General features: G+C 40.5%; 1 protein-coding gene across 3 annotated transcripts; it reads left to right on the plus strand.

Moving 5' to 3' along the window:
- Positions 1-1,596: 1,596 nt before the first annotated feature.
- LOC108922297 (solute carrier family 35 member F5-like) lies at positions 1,597-15,582 on the plus strand. 3 transcript variants are annotated; one of them, XM_018732345.2, is made up of 16 exons: positions 1,597-1,615; positions 4,298-4,361; positions 6,131-6,275; positions 6,983-7,132; positions 8,032-8,094; positions 9,023-9,104; positions 9,419-9,609; positions 9,826-9,907; positions 10,418-10,505; positions 10,711-10,775; positions 11,032-11,136; positions 11,486-11,645; positions 12,480-12,570; positions 13,253-13,407; positions 13,997-14,097; positions 15,139-15,582. In XM_018732345.2, the coding sequence occupies exons 3-15, from the start codon at positions 6,138-6,140 to the stop codon at positions 14,076-14,078; spliced, it is 1,452 nt and encodes a 483-aa protein (XP_018587861.1). In that variant the 5' UTR covers positions 1,597-1,615; positions 4,298-4,361; positions 6,131-6,137; the 3' UTR covers positions 14,079-14,097; positions 15,139-15,582. The 3 variants fall into 3 exon arrangements, with proteins under 3 accessions (XP_018587861.1, XP_018587860.1, XP_018587862.1); XM_018732344.2 differs by lacking the exon at positions 1,597-1,615 and adding an exon at positions 1,738-1,829; XM_018732346.2 differs by lacking the exon at positions 1,597-1,615 and adding an exon at positions 1,738-1,829 and having other exon boundaries at positions 15,209-15,582.
- Positions 15,583-17,406: the final 1,824 nt, after the last annotated feature.

Below are 17,406 nucleotides of genomic sequence, written 5' to 3' on the forward strand. Positions count from 1 at the left end.
AGACATAACCAGATCATGGTATTTTCCCTGGAGATGTTCTGCCAGGCCTGTACTGCAGCTATCTTCAGCTCCTGCTGATTCCGGGGGCGTTTTGCTTTCAGTCTTGTCTTAAGTAAGTGAAATTCTGCTCAGTGGGATTCAGGTCTGCTGACCCATTTGGCCAGTGAAGAACGTTTCACTTTTTGGCCCTGAAAAATTCCACAGTTGCTTTAGCAATATGTTTCAAGTCATTGTCCCGTTTCCAGGTGAAGCACCGTCCATTGGGTTCTGAGGCCTTTAGTTAGATCTGAGCAGAGAATATGCTTCTGCAGACTTCAGAATTCATCCATCAGCAGTCACATAACCAATAAAGACACGCGACCCAGCTCCAGTGGCTGCCATACCCAAGCCATGACACTACCACCACCATGTTTCAAAGATGAGCTGGTGTCCTTTGGATAATAAGCAGTTCCTTTTTTCTCCACACTTTTCTCTTTCCATCACTCTGGTTAATATATTTCTCACTTGTCACTTTATTCCAGAATCCTAAAGGCTTTTAAATGTATTTTTTTAGCAAAGTGCAGCTTGTCCTTTCTGTTCTTGAGACTTACCAATGGTTCGCATCTTCTGGTGAACCCTCTAAGATTATGTTGCTGTATTCTTCTCCTTATGGTAGTCTTTGACACACCTATGCCTCCATCCTGGAGAGTGTTCTTGATTTGTCCAACAGTCTTTTACCACTGAAGTATTATTCGGTCGTGCACTGCAGTGGTCTTCCATGGTCTACCATGTTGTTTGCTATTGCTAAACACACCAATACATTCTTGTTTCTTAACAAAGAACCAAACAGTTGATTTTCACATCCCTACCAATTGATCCCTCATTCATGTATACTGGTTTTTCAGCCTCAAAATCACTTTTTGTCTCATTTAAAGTACTAATATATATTGAAGCTCTGATGACAACAACACATGGACACAAAGCACACTGCTACCACATGGCAAGTCCTCCAGGTCGTTTGTTCACCAGCAGCTCTCTGCTACATGGAGGTGATCAGGGTTTAGTCAGGTTCATTTTAACACTTTAAAATCAGAATAATCCCACTTCTGCAGAAAGAAACCACTGACTGTAATGCCCAGTAACTGGTAAAAGCTGGAGGTGACAATCTTACATTCTGAGTACTTTTGACAGTGCACAAGGAAGGTGCTAAATAAATGCCGAGCGATATCAGTAACTACTTCGACACCTGGTGGCCAAAACCAGTACTCGCACATTTTTTTTTTCTTGCTCATCAGGTTAAACCGATTATTTCCTAGATAATGAACTCCTGTTAAAACACGCTTCACCTTCAGCGAGTTTATAGTGTCGCCCCAGAGAAAGATATCGGCGCAGTAAAACTGTTGGGTTTAAAATCAAGACACGGTAATTTTCCCATCAGGGAGCACGCGCAGCCCGTTCCGCCGGAAACGCCGACGTTGTCGTCTTTTAAATGACGTTTCCGTGCGGGTGACAGTGCGTGAGTGTAAAACTACATTTCCCGAAAGAGCAAACTGTGCAACAATAGTCATGGAATTCCTAATGGCACAGCAACTGCGCAGACCCACGGATTTCAATATCAACTGCATCCCCTGCCACGGTAAAGGGGAGAGCAGTGAGACCAGCCGCATGATATAGTCACAAGGTTATCCGAGCAGTTGCGGTGCACTTCCGACACCTATACAAGCCTATCCTTATTTGCGGTTAGTGAAGTCACTCGAGCAGGAAATACTAAGACCAGTGATGTTTACATCCTAGCTAGCAGGAGAGCTGGCAGGCAAATATTGAAGATGCATCTTCTACTGAGGATAGAGGTATGGCAAAGAAGTGATAGTGTCTGCCTAAGACCTTTGCAAGATGGTATCCGACGAGTCTCAGCATTTAGTTATTTTTCCTGAATAATTTATATTTATCTAAACAACACACAACACCACAACTGGTGGCTGGCTCCTGTGTCTCGACCTGCTGCTGAGCAACAACACAGTCAGTTGGATTGAAATAGCTGTGCATATGATTATGGCCTGGAAATATATTGTTAAGATTTTCACTGGACTATTTCTGAGAGTACTCTCTCTGCACGTGTCCGCTTACTGCAACTGCAAGACTAAGCTAGCACAAAACGTGGGTGAAAAAGAAAATCAAAATGTGGGGACAGAGAGAGTGGCCCAGTGGCAGTGGACAGTGGTGGACAGTGAGTGGTCTGAGTGGACAGACACAGTGGGAGAGACACGTTCCCAGCGTACTGCTTTTTACAGCTGCTGCCTTTGCACCCGAAGGTCGCAGGTTCGAATCCCACGGCTGTAGTAGGTTTGAGTAAGGCGTTTACCCTACCTAAATTGCTCAGTACAAATGGGTAAAAAATTGTAGGCAGATTAACATCATAAATTGCTTTGAAGATCTGAACCTGCAATCTTTGGGTGCAAACTTTAAGGGTCCAGACGCAGCAGTACTAACCACTATGCTGCACCTAGAAATGGGGGTGAAAATAACAGTGCAAAATATAATTACAGTACTGTATTGTATTTAAATGATTCTGTGTTTGTACTGTTTCAACATGAATCATGTTTGAAATTAGTGAAAAAATATAACAAAGCACTATTATACAATGTAGGGGGCGCGGTGGGTTGGACCGGGTCCTGCTCTCCGGTGGGTCTGGGGTTCGAGTCCCACTTGGGGTGCCTTGCGACAGACTGGTGTCCTATCCTGGGTGTGTCCCCTTCCCCTCCAGCCTTATGCCCTGTGTTGCCAGGTTAAGCTCTGGCTCCCCGCGACCCCGAATGGGACAAGCGGTTTCAGATGATGTGTGCAGATGATGTGTATTATACAATGTAGTATTCCTGGTTTTTAATTGTTTATTATATCCCACCCATCATCAATAACTACTCATTCAATGGAGCGTCATGGTGCTCCAGAACCTCTCTTAGCATAGGACAAGAGGCAGGATACACCCTGGATGGGATGCAAGTCTATTCCGGTTACCCATACTCATTAACTAGCAAATGACACATGAATGGCAACTTTGAGTTATCAGTTCACCTGAAATCTTTTGACTCCGGGAGGAAACGAGAACATCTGCAAGAAATCCACACAAGTGTGGAGAGAACGTGGGAACTCTGCAAATGCTGAGCTGGACTTGAACCCACATCCAAAGCCACAGTCCAGGAGCCGCAAGGCACAAGTGCTGCCCACTGCACCACTGTGCTGTATCAAAATATTAATGTGTATTTTTCTATATGTTGAATGAGGGGCGGTGGCGCAGCGGGTTTGGCCGGGTCCTGGTCTCTGGTGGGTCTGGGTGCCTTGCGATGGACTGGCGTCCCGTCCTGGGTGTGTGCCCTCCTCTCCAGCCTTGCACCCTGTCTTGCTGGGTTTGGCTCCCGCTCGCCGTGACACTGCTTGGGACAAGCAGTTTCAGACAGTGTGTACATGTTGACATTTTGTGACTTGTCTTTTATTAGTTTCCCAAAGAAGCAGTTAGTGGGGTTCATGTAAGAGTGAGTATTAATCAGAAATTGCAAAATAATAAGAAACACTGTTGCAGGAATATTACAAATACACACACTGCATTGGTTTTACGCAGAGTTAAACACTTTGAGCCACAAAACTGTCTGCAGACACTCAGTTGGTTTCAGGGCTCTTTATCGTGGCATTTGCGGTCCTAAATGAGGTCGTCTCAGAGGTTTATGGACTGCTTGTGGTACATTTGGTCTTGGAATGACCCCGTGCATGTCATATAAAATTAAGTTAAATTTTTTTGGTTTAAATTGCTTGTTGTTACTGGTTTCCGTGTGAGAAGACCTTTGAAGGACATATTTCACTTGTTAATGAAAGATGAACTTTACCACTTTGTGTATATTGGAATCTTATTTAAGGTGTACCCTTCCTCATTTCTTGTGCTTCCACACCACCATCATCCTGAACTGGATATGTGGCAGCTGTTGATAATACACACACACACACACACACACACTGTCTGAAACTGCTTGTCCCAAGCGGGGTTGCAGCTAGCCAGAGCCTAACCCGGCAACACTGGGCGCAAGGCTGGAGGGGGAGGGGACACACCCAGGATGGGACGCCAGTCCATCGCTAGATACCCCAAGCAGGACTCGAATCCCAGACCTGCCAGAAAGCAGGACCTGGCCAAACCCGCTGTGCCACCGCACCCCCCCATTAACTTAATTTGTGCATTTTTGCAGGATTTAGCAATGGGCTTGGGCTAATTAGAGAAATATATTTTCATTTCAGTTTAATTGTATTAAGTTTTTTATTTGTTTGATTTCAGTTTTTACACAGTAGATGTGATTAGAAGACTGAAATTGCAGAATCCTGAAGAAAAACCCATACAGGTACGTCAAATCCCAACTCTGTCAAATAACAAAAAAACAACCTTTTTCGGTCATTGTAAATGTTTTATTTCTTTGAAACGGAGTACTTTACATCACGGTTTTGTAGACTATACAATTCGCTATTGTTCCGCTATAATCCAAATAAATTCTCCAAGTTGTCATTTTACCTGTACGCATGTAGAGTGGCATTTATTGTCCGTCATCCGCGTTACCAGCAACGACAGCAAACTGATTTTGCTTTTATGTCAAAATGCGGTACCAGCTACATTTCCCCATATCTGAAAGTACGGTCAAAACACAAACGTGTTGTTTTCATAAAGGTTCCCATATTCCTTTTTCTTCACATCAGTTCCCTTGAATTTTTTTTCTTTTTTTTTTTTTGTCATTAAAAAAATTCTGTCTGATAAATTTGCCCTCTCTCTGTTTTCATTTTCAATGGACATACTGCTGCTTTGTAAGATCTGGAAAAGTTAATACTGCATAAAGACACTTTGGCTATTGCTCTGTCATTAGCGTAGCTGTGCGTTAGAAAGTGGAAAAACGAAACAATCCCATGAGTTCTTAAACTCGACTGCTTACAGTTTAAGTGCAGCTCACTTTTTCTCTTGTTTATTTTACATCTCCTTTGCGCATGGTTTAGCTGAGGTTAGAGACAGACAGCTGCAATTTTCACACTTCTCCAGCTCAGATATTTTGAATATTTAAAACTTTAACATCTTTCACAGCATGTGGTGCTCTGCAGGCAACTTTGACGTAAGTCTCAAGCAAAGGCAAAATTGTGCAACTAAATACATTTAAAATTTTTAGGACCCTGCCTTAACTTGTAAAGCTAGAGAGTGTTATTTGTTGAATTATTCATTTAGGGTCTTTAAACCTCTCAGCGCACTGGTCTGAGAAAGTGAACAGGTCTGGACAGAAACCATGCAATAGTACTGCAGAAATCTAGTAGAGACAACCTGTTTTTTCTCTATTTTTGGCATAAAGGCAAACTGTAACAGACACATCTCTTTATCTGAACAAAAACATTTTTCATTTCTCATCGGCGTGGGTGTTCTTTCAAATGCATACCCCCCCATCAAAAAAAAAAAACCATGAAACCACATATGAAGCAGTTAAGATTAGGTTAAGAACAACAACAACCTGCGGAGTGGCCGCAATGTCTCCAGCGCTGGGTCCGGCTGCGGTGTTGAGATGAGCCAGCTGTCCAGCAGCTGGGCAGCTCAGTGTGGGAGAGGCTAACAGGGCTCATCCTGACTGTTGGCCAAGTTATGGAGGACTGCACTAGCGACAGCGATGTTTCACTTTCCGTGGGGTGGTTTGCGGCCGTTGGGGAGAGAGCAAAGCGGCTCCTCAATACACCGAACATCCTCTCAGAGGAGAAGCAGGTGTTTCTCCGGCTTTTGTTAAACTAAACCTCCACCGTGAAATGTGCCTTCAGGCGGTGTCACGAGGTATCAGCACGGGGGTAGCCGCACTCAGTGAGAAGTACTCCGCTGTAAGCTTCTTCCTCAAATCTGCCTTAATTTAGGTGCTCTCAGATACTCATACATTGTGAGCACGTGGCCACTTAGCATTCTGTTTTGTTTTTTAGTGTAGGGGAACACATCACAATTGTTCAAGGATGCAAAGATGTAGCCTAGTCTTGGATTCACTTGAAATTCTGTGCTGGAAATTCTTTTAGTCCAGGCTTTAATATAGACTTAATCACTGTCTGTGAAAGGGGCCCAGTGTTATTTAATGGTTACAACTAACACATATGTTCTTGACAGCCTCCAAATGGTGCTGGTTTTCATCATGAACCGGATGAGCAGCTCCCAGAGCAGTGTGCTGGCCCAGCGGAGGCGCATGGCTTTGGGCATCATCATCCTCCTGCTCGTAGATGTTATCTGGGTGGCCTCTTCAGAACTCACCTTGGTAAGTAATGGATGGTAATGGTAATTGGTAATGAGTGATAACTATTCATTCCTGTCACGTACTGTAAGGATTTTCAGGCCAGCTTTTGGAGTGATGCAGGTGCAGCTGAAGTAGTCCTAAAACTATTAATATTTGCTACTATGTAGAGTGTGTGGACAATAATGCTTACAAATAAATGCTTGTGTGTGCATTGGAGTTATAAAGAGAATTGCTTTAGTGATGGACGCAGTAAATATCCAATAAAGCCCAATAAAGCTCATTGAAAATCGTTGAAGGTCATGAGTCTACCAGATGATATAGTTTACCAGATGATGAATGTTTTATCCCTCATGTAAGGTGGCATCATGTTACATATTAAGACTGAGTATGTAATGTATGTAATCAGACTGTCATATGATTTTACCACTTTCAGGACTAATTATTAGGTTTTATTTTTAACTGTTGAAGTGGTAAGTACTGTGGTAGGTCAAGTAATGTTTTAGAAGCCATTACATTTGTGAAGTAATTTTTATAAAATAACAGTATCTGTGTTCCAGATTTAAATCATATTATGATGATACAAAGTTGTATAAGGGAGCTTGCTGCAGTATTTCCGCAATGTGAGTATTTGTAGAATCCATGGATTCCATAGCCTTGTTAGAGTACTGCTGTCTCATTTGACAAAATGACTGTGCAATGATTTGATCATGCTCTACTTTTTGTTCAAGTATATATTTAAGCACCAAGACTACAACAAGCCCTTCTTCAGCACCTTTGCCAAGACATCCATGTTCGTCCTCTACCTGCTGGGATTCCTGGTGTGGCGACCATGGAGACAGCAGTGTTCGGGCAGGTTGTGCGGCCGACCCACAGCCTTTGTGAGTGCTGGCCCCAACTTTTCATACACTTTACTGCTGTGTTTCATCAAAATCTTGTGGACATTTGATACTTCTACATAGCTGTAGATTTGATGGTTTAGTGAAGCAGTAACTCAGGTTATGGGTTTTCCCGCAACATAGAACATGGGTTCTCTAGTTTTATATTGTGAGCCAGTATACCAGTACGAAAGGCTAGTTAAAGGACAGTAGCTGTCCTTAACTACCTTACATTCTTCTGATTGTAGACCAATCCAAGCTACAGTTTCTGTGACTATTGATCATCATCTGTAGCAGAGGTTCTTAACCTTCACTAGGCTATAGATCCCTTAACAAAGCTGATGAAGGCTGAGGAATAATTCAGAGAAAAATGTCCATAAATCATTTTGGAGAAAATATTGCAGTAAATTTGTTTTAAAAAATCATTTTTGTTTAGTTATTTTCAATACAAGCCTGAACTCTGTAGATGTGCTGAAGCCCATATGTGGACCTCAGGTTAAGAATCTCTGATCTATAGTGTAATATTATTAGAATCTTATTATTATATGCAGAGCTGGGGAAGTTTAGATGTTGTATAAAGTAGATGTTTCCCTTGTCTAACAAACATTCCTTGTACAAGGACTAAAATATGAGCTTTTTACACTGACCGCCACACAAGTCAAGCGCTTTGCCCCAAACACGGGATGTGGCTTCTCCTGCTTGACTCATAAATGTTTGTATATTCGAAACTCATAACTCGGATGTTTGTAACTTGAGGTACAAGTATGTATACTGTGTATGGATAAGCTAACCTGATGTGACAAGTATGGTAATGCCATAGTGGCATAACTTTCTGTTCTATAGTATAACAGAAGCCCTTGAACTTTGATTGACTTGATGTTTTATTGTTCTATTTTTTGTAGTTTGCTGATGCAGAAGCCTACTTAACCACTTGCACTACAGACAACAATTTAAGTAATTCCCTAGTAAGTACTATGTTATATTAAATTGAAAAGAAAGAGCCATAGAGAGATGCATTTCATGTCAAAGTTGAAAGTTTTAAAAAAGTTTGTATATTTTTTATTTAAAAACAGTTTGTATAGATCTTCCTTGTCTTTGTCTGTTGCTGCAAATAACTCCAGTTGTAAGGTGACTGGAGCCTGTCGCGGTGGTAGAACTCAATATCGGAAACCATTGGACACCAACTGTAAAAGATGCTTTTAGTTGAAGAAGGAGGCCTGGCACACATTACTAGTGCAGAGAATTTCAGTAGAAAGTCGCTACCGTGCTAAAAAAGCTACGGCAGCAGTGGCTGCAGAGGCAAAGCCCAGAAGCGGGAGGGGTGTGGAAGGCTTTTGGAAGTTACTTTCGAGTGCACAGAAACACAAGGACAAAGCAGAAGGTTGCAGTGTTGACCTCAGCTGAGGATGTCATTGGGAGGTGGAAACGACACTATCCAGGCCATACTTCGAGGATTCAAGGCATAAACACAAACTTCTGAAAGATTGAAGTGCACCTCTCTGTGTGCATCTTGATTTTATTTCTTTTTTAACATCTGTAGGGATTATCTCTGAGGTCAGTCACTCTGCCGTGATTGGTTTCAAGCCTTAGGAAGTATTTAAACCTCATCGTTAGCTTGTGCTATGATACTTAGTACTGAAGTTTGTCCTTGTTTAAATAATCTGATGATAATTGAACATATATGAGTTATTTAATAGTATTTAATTTTTCTTATAATTTTATTTGTGTCTCGGAGCCATAATTTTGCCATTGACATTAATTGGTTATTTATAGTAAAGTACAATTTGAGGTCTTTCTTTGTTTTAATTTTTGGTTTCTTTGGTACAAATATTACTGATCACTGTAACTGTGGCAAACGTAAACTGATAGCTTTTGAAATTTACTTTATTTCAGAGTGAACCCCTCTACGTTCCTGTCAAGTTCCAAGATGCACCAGCAGAACAGGCCAGTAATGCCAAGGGAAACTCTGAACGATGTAAGTAAAACCAATACAGTGGGTCCTGAATTTATGAACAGTCTTCAGCATAAAAAATAACTGTAATAGTCACACCTTTTGAGAATTTTTTTAATGTATGGGTTAACTGCTGGCATTTTTGGTGTATACTTTTTGTTCCCAGTCAAGGTAACATCATTGTCACTTTCTATGCATTGATTTACTTTGATGTTTTCTTCCTCACCATAGGTTATCTCAGTAATAACCATCTCTTTGTGCGATTTTAATTGCCAGCCTGGTGCTACTGTAACTCAAGGCCACAAAATGTAATACTGTGTTTATTTTTTCCTCCACAGCCCCTAAAAAGCACCGGGTACGTTTTAGCAACATCATGGAGGTTCGGCAGCTGCCGTCCACCCAGGCGCTGGAGGCTAAACTGTCACGGATGTCCTATCCAGCGGCCAAAGACCATGAGTCCATGCTAAAAACGGTTGGCAAACTTACTGTGATTGAAGTAGCAAAAATTAGCTTCTTCTTCTGCTTTGTGGTAAGTGTTTAATTCATTGCAATAGATAGATTCAGATTTTCGCTAAAGCTACTTTCCTAAAAGTTGTCTGAATCTTCTATAGTCACCTTTTTGCATCTTTTTGGATAAATTTGATCAAAACTCAAATTGGAAATTATTTGAATTGAGTGACCTGTGCTGCATATACAGTGTCACGTTAGGCTGTTTATTATTATCTTTTCATTCTCAACATTGCAGTGGTTCCTAGCAAACCTTTCCTACCAAGAAGCACTGTCTGATACGCAGGTAGCCATTGTGAACATGTTGTCCTCTACTTCAGGTGAGTAGGACAGGCTAATATTTTTTATTATCTTGAAGCTAACTTATTTAACAAACTTCAATTTCTACCTTGTCATACACATAGATTTCAACTAGATTGATGAAAGTAGTTTCGATGAATACATACCACATTTACAACTGCATTTCCCTCCCCTCAAATCAGATGTGTGACGTAGTGTTCACAGGACCAGTTAAATATTTTACCTGTAGCAGAGTACTCTGAACACTTAACAGAAGGGTAATGAAGAACAAGTAAAGTTTCCATAATTAAAGATTGGAGTGTAGCTTATTGTTTCTGTCAGTAAAATTATTTATCAGATGGTTGGTCTGTTTTAAAATTCTTTTTAATGAGTAGGCTTTGCTGGTTCGTAATGTTTAAATGTTTTCCCAACCTTAAAAGTTGAGCTCTGACGAATCTGTGTGGGTGTGTAACATTTCTAAACAGCTTGACTCATATATTTTGTGGAATAGAACATCCAGCGGAACAAATGTTTAGTTGTTTTCTTCATAGGTCTTTTTACTCTGATCCTGGCTGCCATTTTCCCGAGCAACAGCAGTGACAGGTTTACGCTCTCCAAGCTTCTAGCAGTCGTGCTAAGGTGGGTGAATGAATGAGTTTATTTTAAATGTTTGAAAGTAGGGCTGGAAAGTTTCAGTTCAATTTTTCTGGAGAAAGTAAAGATGAAATTGGCTGATTCTCTCCAATCAATCAATCAATCAATCAACAATAAAAAGATGTACAGTGCAGTAGTACATATCTTGTTGAAAATGGTAGGCCATACTCATTTCCATTTCTCTTATCAGCATTGGGGGTGTGGCCCTTGTGAGCTTTTCCAGCTCCAGCGGCTCCGATGAGGAAGGTGCATTAGGTAACTGACTCGGTTTAATCTTCGGTGTAGTCTGTACTCTGCGGCCTGTTGTCTGTAGTCTGTGCTGTGTGGTCTGCACTCTGCGGTCTATAGTCTGCTCCACGTTGTCATCTACCAGTGAAATATCAGTGAATAGGACCTGACTACACATGTTCCTGAGGTGGGAGAAGAAGTACTCTGCCCTGAGGGGGAGACCCTTTGCTTACTTTGCAGACAACACTTCTCTCCAAACGTTTGTTTTTCTGCTCTCGTGCAGGGATCCTCTGGTCTCTGGCCGGGGCCGTCCTTTACGCTGTCTACATTGTAATGATCAAGCGGAAGTTTGAGCGGGAAGACAGGCTGGACATCCCCATGTTCTTCGGTTGGTAAACGCCAGCGTCCTGTTAGACAGAGGCCTGCGGTGCACGCGAAGCGCGTTCTCCTCAACAATTTCTCAAGCACACTTACTGTGACAAATAAGCTTTCCAGTTCCACTGTTAATATTATGCGAATTGAAAAGTCATGAAGACCACAGCTGAAGAAAATAATTAATAAGCATCCTGTTCGGCATTTGGATGTGCGTGTTACTGCCGTAGGTCATCATGTTTATTGTCAGTAAGTTTTTAATACTTTGGATTTGATGTAAGCTCGAAGCAGGACTGGAGCTAGTTTTTTTTTTTTTTTTTTTTCTGAGAAATGTATGTATTGTTGTGTTGTTTCCTCCACCGAAGGCTTTGTAGGATTGTTCAATCTGCTGCTGCTCTGGCCTGGCTTCCTCCTCTTGCACTACGCGGGTTTCGAGCCATTCGAGCTGCCCAGCAAGCTGGTATGGATGTACATCATTGTCAATGGCCTCGTAGGAACCGTGCTCTCCGAGTTCCTCTGGTTGTGGTGAGTTGCAAGCATTACCTGCACATGTAATAAGCTGCTCGTGGCTCACACTAGTGACCAAAACACCTTGAATCTACACTGTAGATGCTATTAAGTCACAGTAACTTCCTGCAGCTATAATTATAATATATAGTAAATTATTTTTGCTAGTCATCAGTTCAGGTATCTTTTTACCAACTGAAATTCAGTCAATTACATGGTGACACAAATGGTTTGAGGACTTTTTTTTTTTTTTTTTATTTGTTGTTGTCTACATTTTGTCACTTAATGCCTTTTTTTTGCAGTGGATATAACAGGGAAATGAGCACATTACATTCTTGTGAATTTCCAAACCAGCCCCAACTTTTTTGCCACCTTCATGAATTTTTAAGTGAACTTCCTTCTGTTACGCTTACATTTTGCTACTTTTCTGAGAATGATAGGCCTAACCCTCCAGACACGCTATTGAAGAGTTTTCAATTTAGCCACACATTTCTCTAAAAAGGGAAGACAAGCTATGTTGTTGGTGGAAAGCAAATCACAAACTACAAAAAAAAAAAATCCCAAAATTCTCACACTTACTCAAAACATTCCTAACATGCTACATGGAATATTACATAGGAATAGAATTACATAGGTATATTAATTTTAGCTTTAAATGGTCAGGTGTGCCACTTCCTTTTTTGACAGTGTTGCAAAAAGTGTTTGGCTTTTTTTTTGCTCATTGACATTACTGTACATTATGTTCAGTTGTGCTGTTGTTTAAAACTGAATGGCTCCTTCTTGAGCAGTTAGAAGTTTTTAACAAAGATGTAGCAGAGATGTATAGATGCTCTATAATTCTCTCTTCTTTAGGGGCTGTTTTCTCACCTCATCTCTGATAGGCACGCTCGCCCTGAGCCTGACGATACCGCTGTCCATTATAGCCGACATGTGCATGCAGAAGGTATATCAAGTTCAAGTTGTTTTTAATTGTCATTCCTCTATATAGCTTGTGTACAGTGGAACAAAATGCCATTTCGCCAGAGACCATGGTGCAACACAACACAGGAGTACAGGACAATAAATACACAGGACATGGGCTGTAAACTGTAGGCAGTTTGTAGTGTGTGGAGTCATGCTGAGTGTATGAAGTAAACCTAAACTTGTATCCCAAACTGATGTCACTTATTCACATCTCATGTACGGGAAGCAGTACCATTTGTCAGACCTTTACAAACTGACCAGAACTCCACTGTACTTACGTTGTCGTTTGTAGTGAGACACATGATCTCTTTCTCTTTATAATGCTGCACTGGTACCCCTGTTTCGTAGTATTGGCCTTAATATTATTTTGCTTGAGTACCTTGTGGAAGCAGAATGTTTTCCTGAAGTTAAGCAGTTAATGACACAGGTTTGCAATCACAAGGTTCTGTTGTTAGTCTGAAAGGCAGTTTCATGTCCCGCAAGTGGTTGTGCTGCACAAACTGCTGAAGAAGGTACTTAATCTGTGTAACAATTGTATGAATATGTAATAATTATAAACTGCCTTGAAATGGAAGCAAAGAAATGTAGAAACAAGCTAGTAATTATAACATCATTAACAAAGAAGCAGAATTAATTAATTTAGTTTATTTCCTTTTTTCTAGGTGCAGTTTTCCTGGCTGTTTTTTGCTGGTGCTATCCCTGTATTTCTGTCTTTTTTTATTGCAACTCTTTTAAGTCACTACAACAACTGGGACCCAGTGATGGTGGGACTGCGAAGGGTGTTTGCTTTTGTATGTCGAAAACACCGCATTCAAAGGCAAGCATTACACCACGTGTATGTGTTATGCATAATTTGCGAGGTTGAAAACAATAATTACTTATGAGGTTTAGTTTAGGTTAAAACTGATTAAATCAAACAGTTTTGGCTGTATCACTTCATGGTGCCATACAGGGCTCATTGTTTTTAACAAAGCTCATACAACTTCATGGACTGCTTTTGCTCATTTGAGGTGCTGAAAAAAATCTGCCTTTTTAATAATACAAATAGGTTATTGTACTCAAACTAGAGAAGCAACACTTTTGAATTATGGCTCTCTAGTGAGCTTTAGCCATGTTTTGGTTCTTTTTCAATTCACTTACATTTTCATTTGGTTTTGAATGAATGTAGAACTTGTAAAAACTTGGATTAAGAACAGGTCATTGAAACTCTTGCCTCTTGTGTTTCACAAGCCAAGCAATATGCATCTCACTTTGACTGACGACATTACTTGTACTACATTTGTTAATTTTGTGACTGGAAGATCTGTTGATAATCCTACTGTACTGACTGGTGCAGCGGGCCACCAGAGGCAAACAGAGACAGGGACTGTTGCTGACCCATACTCTGTTCATGTTCTCTCCTACAGGTTACCAGAGGATAGTGAGCAGTGTGAGAGCCTTATCCCCCTGCATAATGTCTTGCAGGATAATGGAGGGAGCTGTTCGTGAGCCTGTGTGCAGTCATAAGGTGTGGAAACCTCTTTTGTGATCTTCACTGGTCTTCTTTAGTTAGTTTTGACCATCCTTTTTGAGGTACAATTGACGTAAATGTCCTTGACTTGAATTAAGGAGATAAGTGCGTATTGTTGGCACTCATGTTTTATGCAGCACTTTGGGGTTATATTCAGTTCAGTGTTAGTTCAGCTGATTTTTATAAGGTGCACTTCTGAACAGCAACACAGCGCTGAACAACAGAGCACATGCAGTAACACGTAAGTGATAAGTGGTAAAGGAAAGCAAAGAGACACTAAATATTGGCAGTTTACTAATGTACTGTAGAAGTATGGCATTTTGGCAGCTGAGGAAAGGAAAATAAAAAGGCCCAGGAAATTAAAGAAAAATAAACCTCTGGGGTTCCAAGTACTACAGGGTTCCCAGTTCTGGGAATTCCAGTGTTTTACTTTGGCCCTCTGTGAAATGCTGCTGTAGCTTAAGAGTTTGGTTTTTCTGTTTGTGTTTCTTTGTTCTAGTTAGAATAGTCTGTGTTACCTTAGTTAGATTTGTTTGGTTTTGATTTGTTCTTTCCTTTGACACCCCTTATGTTGCTTTCCCTATGTGTCTTTGGATTGGTTATATACTATATATATAGACACACACACACACACTTTTCTCTGGCCTACTTTTCACTTATGTATGTAGTAAATCACTATTGCACCAAAAGTCCTGTGTTTCCTCATTTCTTTTAGTCACCATCCAAACCACTGGTCTTCAGGCAACTTAATGTTAAATGCTGCATCCCCTAGACAGCTTGGGGTCGTAACAACATTTATAAAGACTTGTCACACCAGGCTATGTGTTGTAATCAAGCAAAAGATGCTTCCACAAAATATTTGTTTTTTTTTTCTTATGAATTATTCTTTTATACTTATCTGTTGTTTGGTACAAAACCACCTTACAAAAGCCAAAATTACTGTAACGGTGTGTAAACTTGATATCCATATATTTCTGGATTGCTCTTCTAAGGTGTTCAGTACTGACCTTAGCTTAGACTTTCTTTTTTCTGTTCCAGATTGGGATAGAGTAATAAATGGCAATGGAACAATTCAAGACCATTCCTTAAAGTATTCCTTATTTCCCAGTGCCTCATAGATGTCTTGAACGAGATGACAAATCGAACCCTTTAAGACACAGCCTGTTACTGGAACCCTGTTTGGATGGACCTCATTGTCAATTTGTAAGTGGTACTGTTGGAGATAATGCACTTCTCAGTACACTGAATGTAACACCACGCAATAGGGATATCACGTCAGTCATTTGCAGAAAAATACTGTTATCATTCTGATCAAAATTGTTGATTTTTCTTCCTTTTTTTTTTTTTTGCTTCCTCAACTGAAATTACACAATGTGATGGCAGACTGAGTGAACCCTTTATAAATACTTTACGTAACACTAATATGCATTGTTAAGCAACACTACATTCTGTAGTACATCTGTTATTCATCTCTGTTGTAAACTGTACCATGTCAAAATCACGTATGTTGTGAAATTTGTTATAAATTAATAAAATACTAGGTTATTGTAAAAGTCGATGTTATAAATATTGCTGTTCTTTATGGATACTTTAAACATGACGATGTTTACATTTTAATGCAGAAATCTAGTAATGAATCATAGCACTGTTGGACAGCAGGCAGTATGAGTGTCTCACAACTATGCAATCGAGTGTGTGTTTACCTTCTGTTTAGTCTCTCTGGAGTTTGTATCTTCTCCTTGTGTTTATGTGGGTTTCCTCCAGATGCTGTGTTGTCCTCCCACAGTCCAAAGCTGAGTGTTTCACATGGATGGGTGACTCTGAATTGTCCTTAGCGTGTGAACGTGTAATGGGTGTGGCCACTCTGTAACAGACAGGCATCCTCTCCTGGGTGTACCCTGCCTAGCGTAGTGTCCAGTGCTTTGGGAATAGGCTCCAAACCTCCGTGACCCTGTCTTCAACATACAGTAAGTGCTTATCAGTAGCGAGTAAGTGATTGATCGCTCGTGTACTGAAATTAGTGTGCACTCTCTAGTCGCAATGCAGACGGCAGCTGTGCCCCAAGTAAACCCTGTACAAGTCCTTTTCGCTCCATAAGTTACATTGAAATGCAGAGTTCTTTTAACAGAGTAATTTTTACAAGATTCTTCTGACTACATTTTGACAGTAGTGACATATACTGAGGCAAAAGTTGGAATTAAATCCAGCTTCTACAGCGAATAAGCTAAAACACAATATATTTTTACTTGTTTGGTTGTGTTAACTTTTTTCACTTAGAAAATCAATAACACATGCAATTTGACCAGGGATGCCCAAGCCTTTGCACACAACTACATATTAATACATTATTATTATTTTTAATGGCAGAGTGAGATGCAATTTTTCTATCCCATCAGGCAACAATTTCTAATTTTACCTTCAAAATGTAATCTTAAAGAGGTACTTAATTCACTAAATATCCTCACTTTGAGAAGATAGACATGGACCCATATTGCTTTTTTTATTATTGTTACAATGCAATTGTATTAGGTGTATTAAAAAGCAAACAGTGAAAAAGGAACTGAAATCATAAAATTAGTGAGCTAAATAAATTGGACAGTTAGCACAGTTACTGGATATTATAACAGATCTTTTCAAAATAACAGAAAAGGGAAAATTAGAATGCCATTTAACTTTTTCTGAATGTACCATATTAAGCAGAATTAATTTTGACTACTCACTTTGAAATTACACCTCTGCAGTGACAATAAGCTACAACGACTGCAATCAGCAAACGTGTCATTATTTGTAGTTCATTTGAATGTCTTTGTAACCAGGCAGTGCATCTAAAGCAGCTGTACGATCAACGAGAACTTAGTCCTACACTTCTTCCAGTGTCTGATAGGCTGAAGTGGTGTCCCCATAATCAGTTTACAACCTTATTCCCTCTGAATGGGTGCAGACATCTAATTATTCCTCTCACAGGTGTTTTACAGCATAGCAGACACTGGTCTTTGCTCTGTTTTCGCTAAAGTGAAATTGAACTGTTTTTATAGTTTTATGGCCACCTCAACCCCAGCTCCCCACCCACTTCAGACCCCAGTGGGCTGCCGAAGTTTGGTCCACTGGGGTCCTTAGTTCATGACCAAACGTGAGCAGGACGGTGGTGCAGCCAGTGGACTCCTGGCCGGTGGAGTGACATGCCCATAGAACCAGGGGCAGGTGCCACTCCTAGTTGTACCAGTGTTGGGTGGTAAGGACAGAGAGTTATGTGATGAGTGTATAATTAAAATGCTCCTCCAGCCTGTTGCTCCGTGAGTACAGAGA

The sequence above is a fragment of the Scleropages formosus genome, chromosome 1, assembly GCF_900964775.1.
Source record: "Scleropages formosus chromosome 1, fSclFor1.1, whole genome shotgun sequence".
NCBI classification, from domain to species: Eukaryota; Metazoa; Chordata; class Actinopteri; order Osteoglossiformes; family Osteoglossidae; genus Scleropages; species Scleropages formosus.

Coding starts and splice junctions, on each gene's coding strand:
- LOC108922297 (XM_018732345.2), top strand. CDS start 6,138: ATGGTGCTGGTTTTCATCATGAACCGGATGAGCAGCTCCCAGAGCAGT. Junction 6,276..6,982: donor CCTCTTCAGAACTCACCTTG/GTAAGTAATGGA, acceptor TTTTTGTTCAAG/TATATATTTAAGCACCAAGA. Junction 13,408..13,996: donor CGAAAACACCGCATTCAAAG/GCAAGCATTACA, acceptor TCTCTCCTACAG/GTTACCAGAGGATAGTGAGC.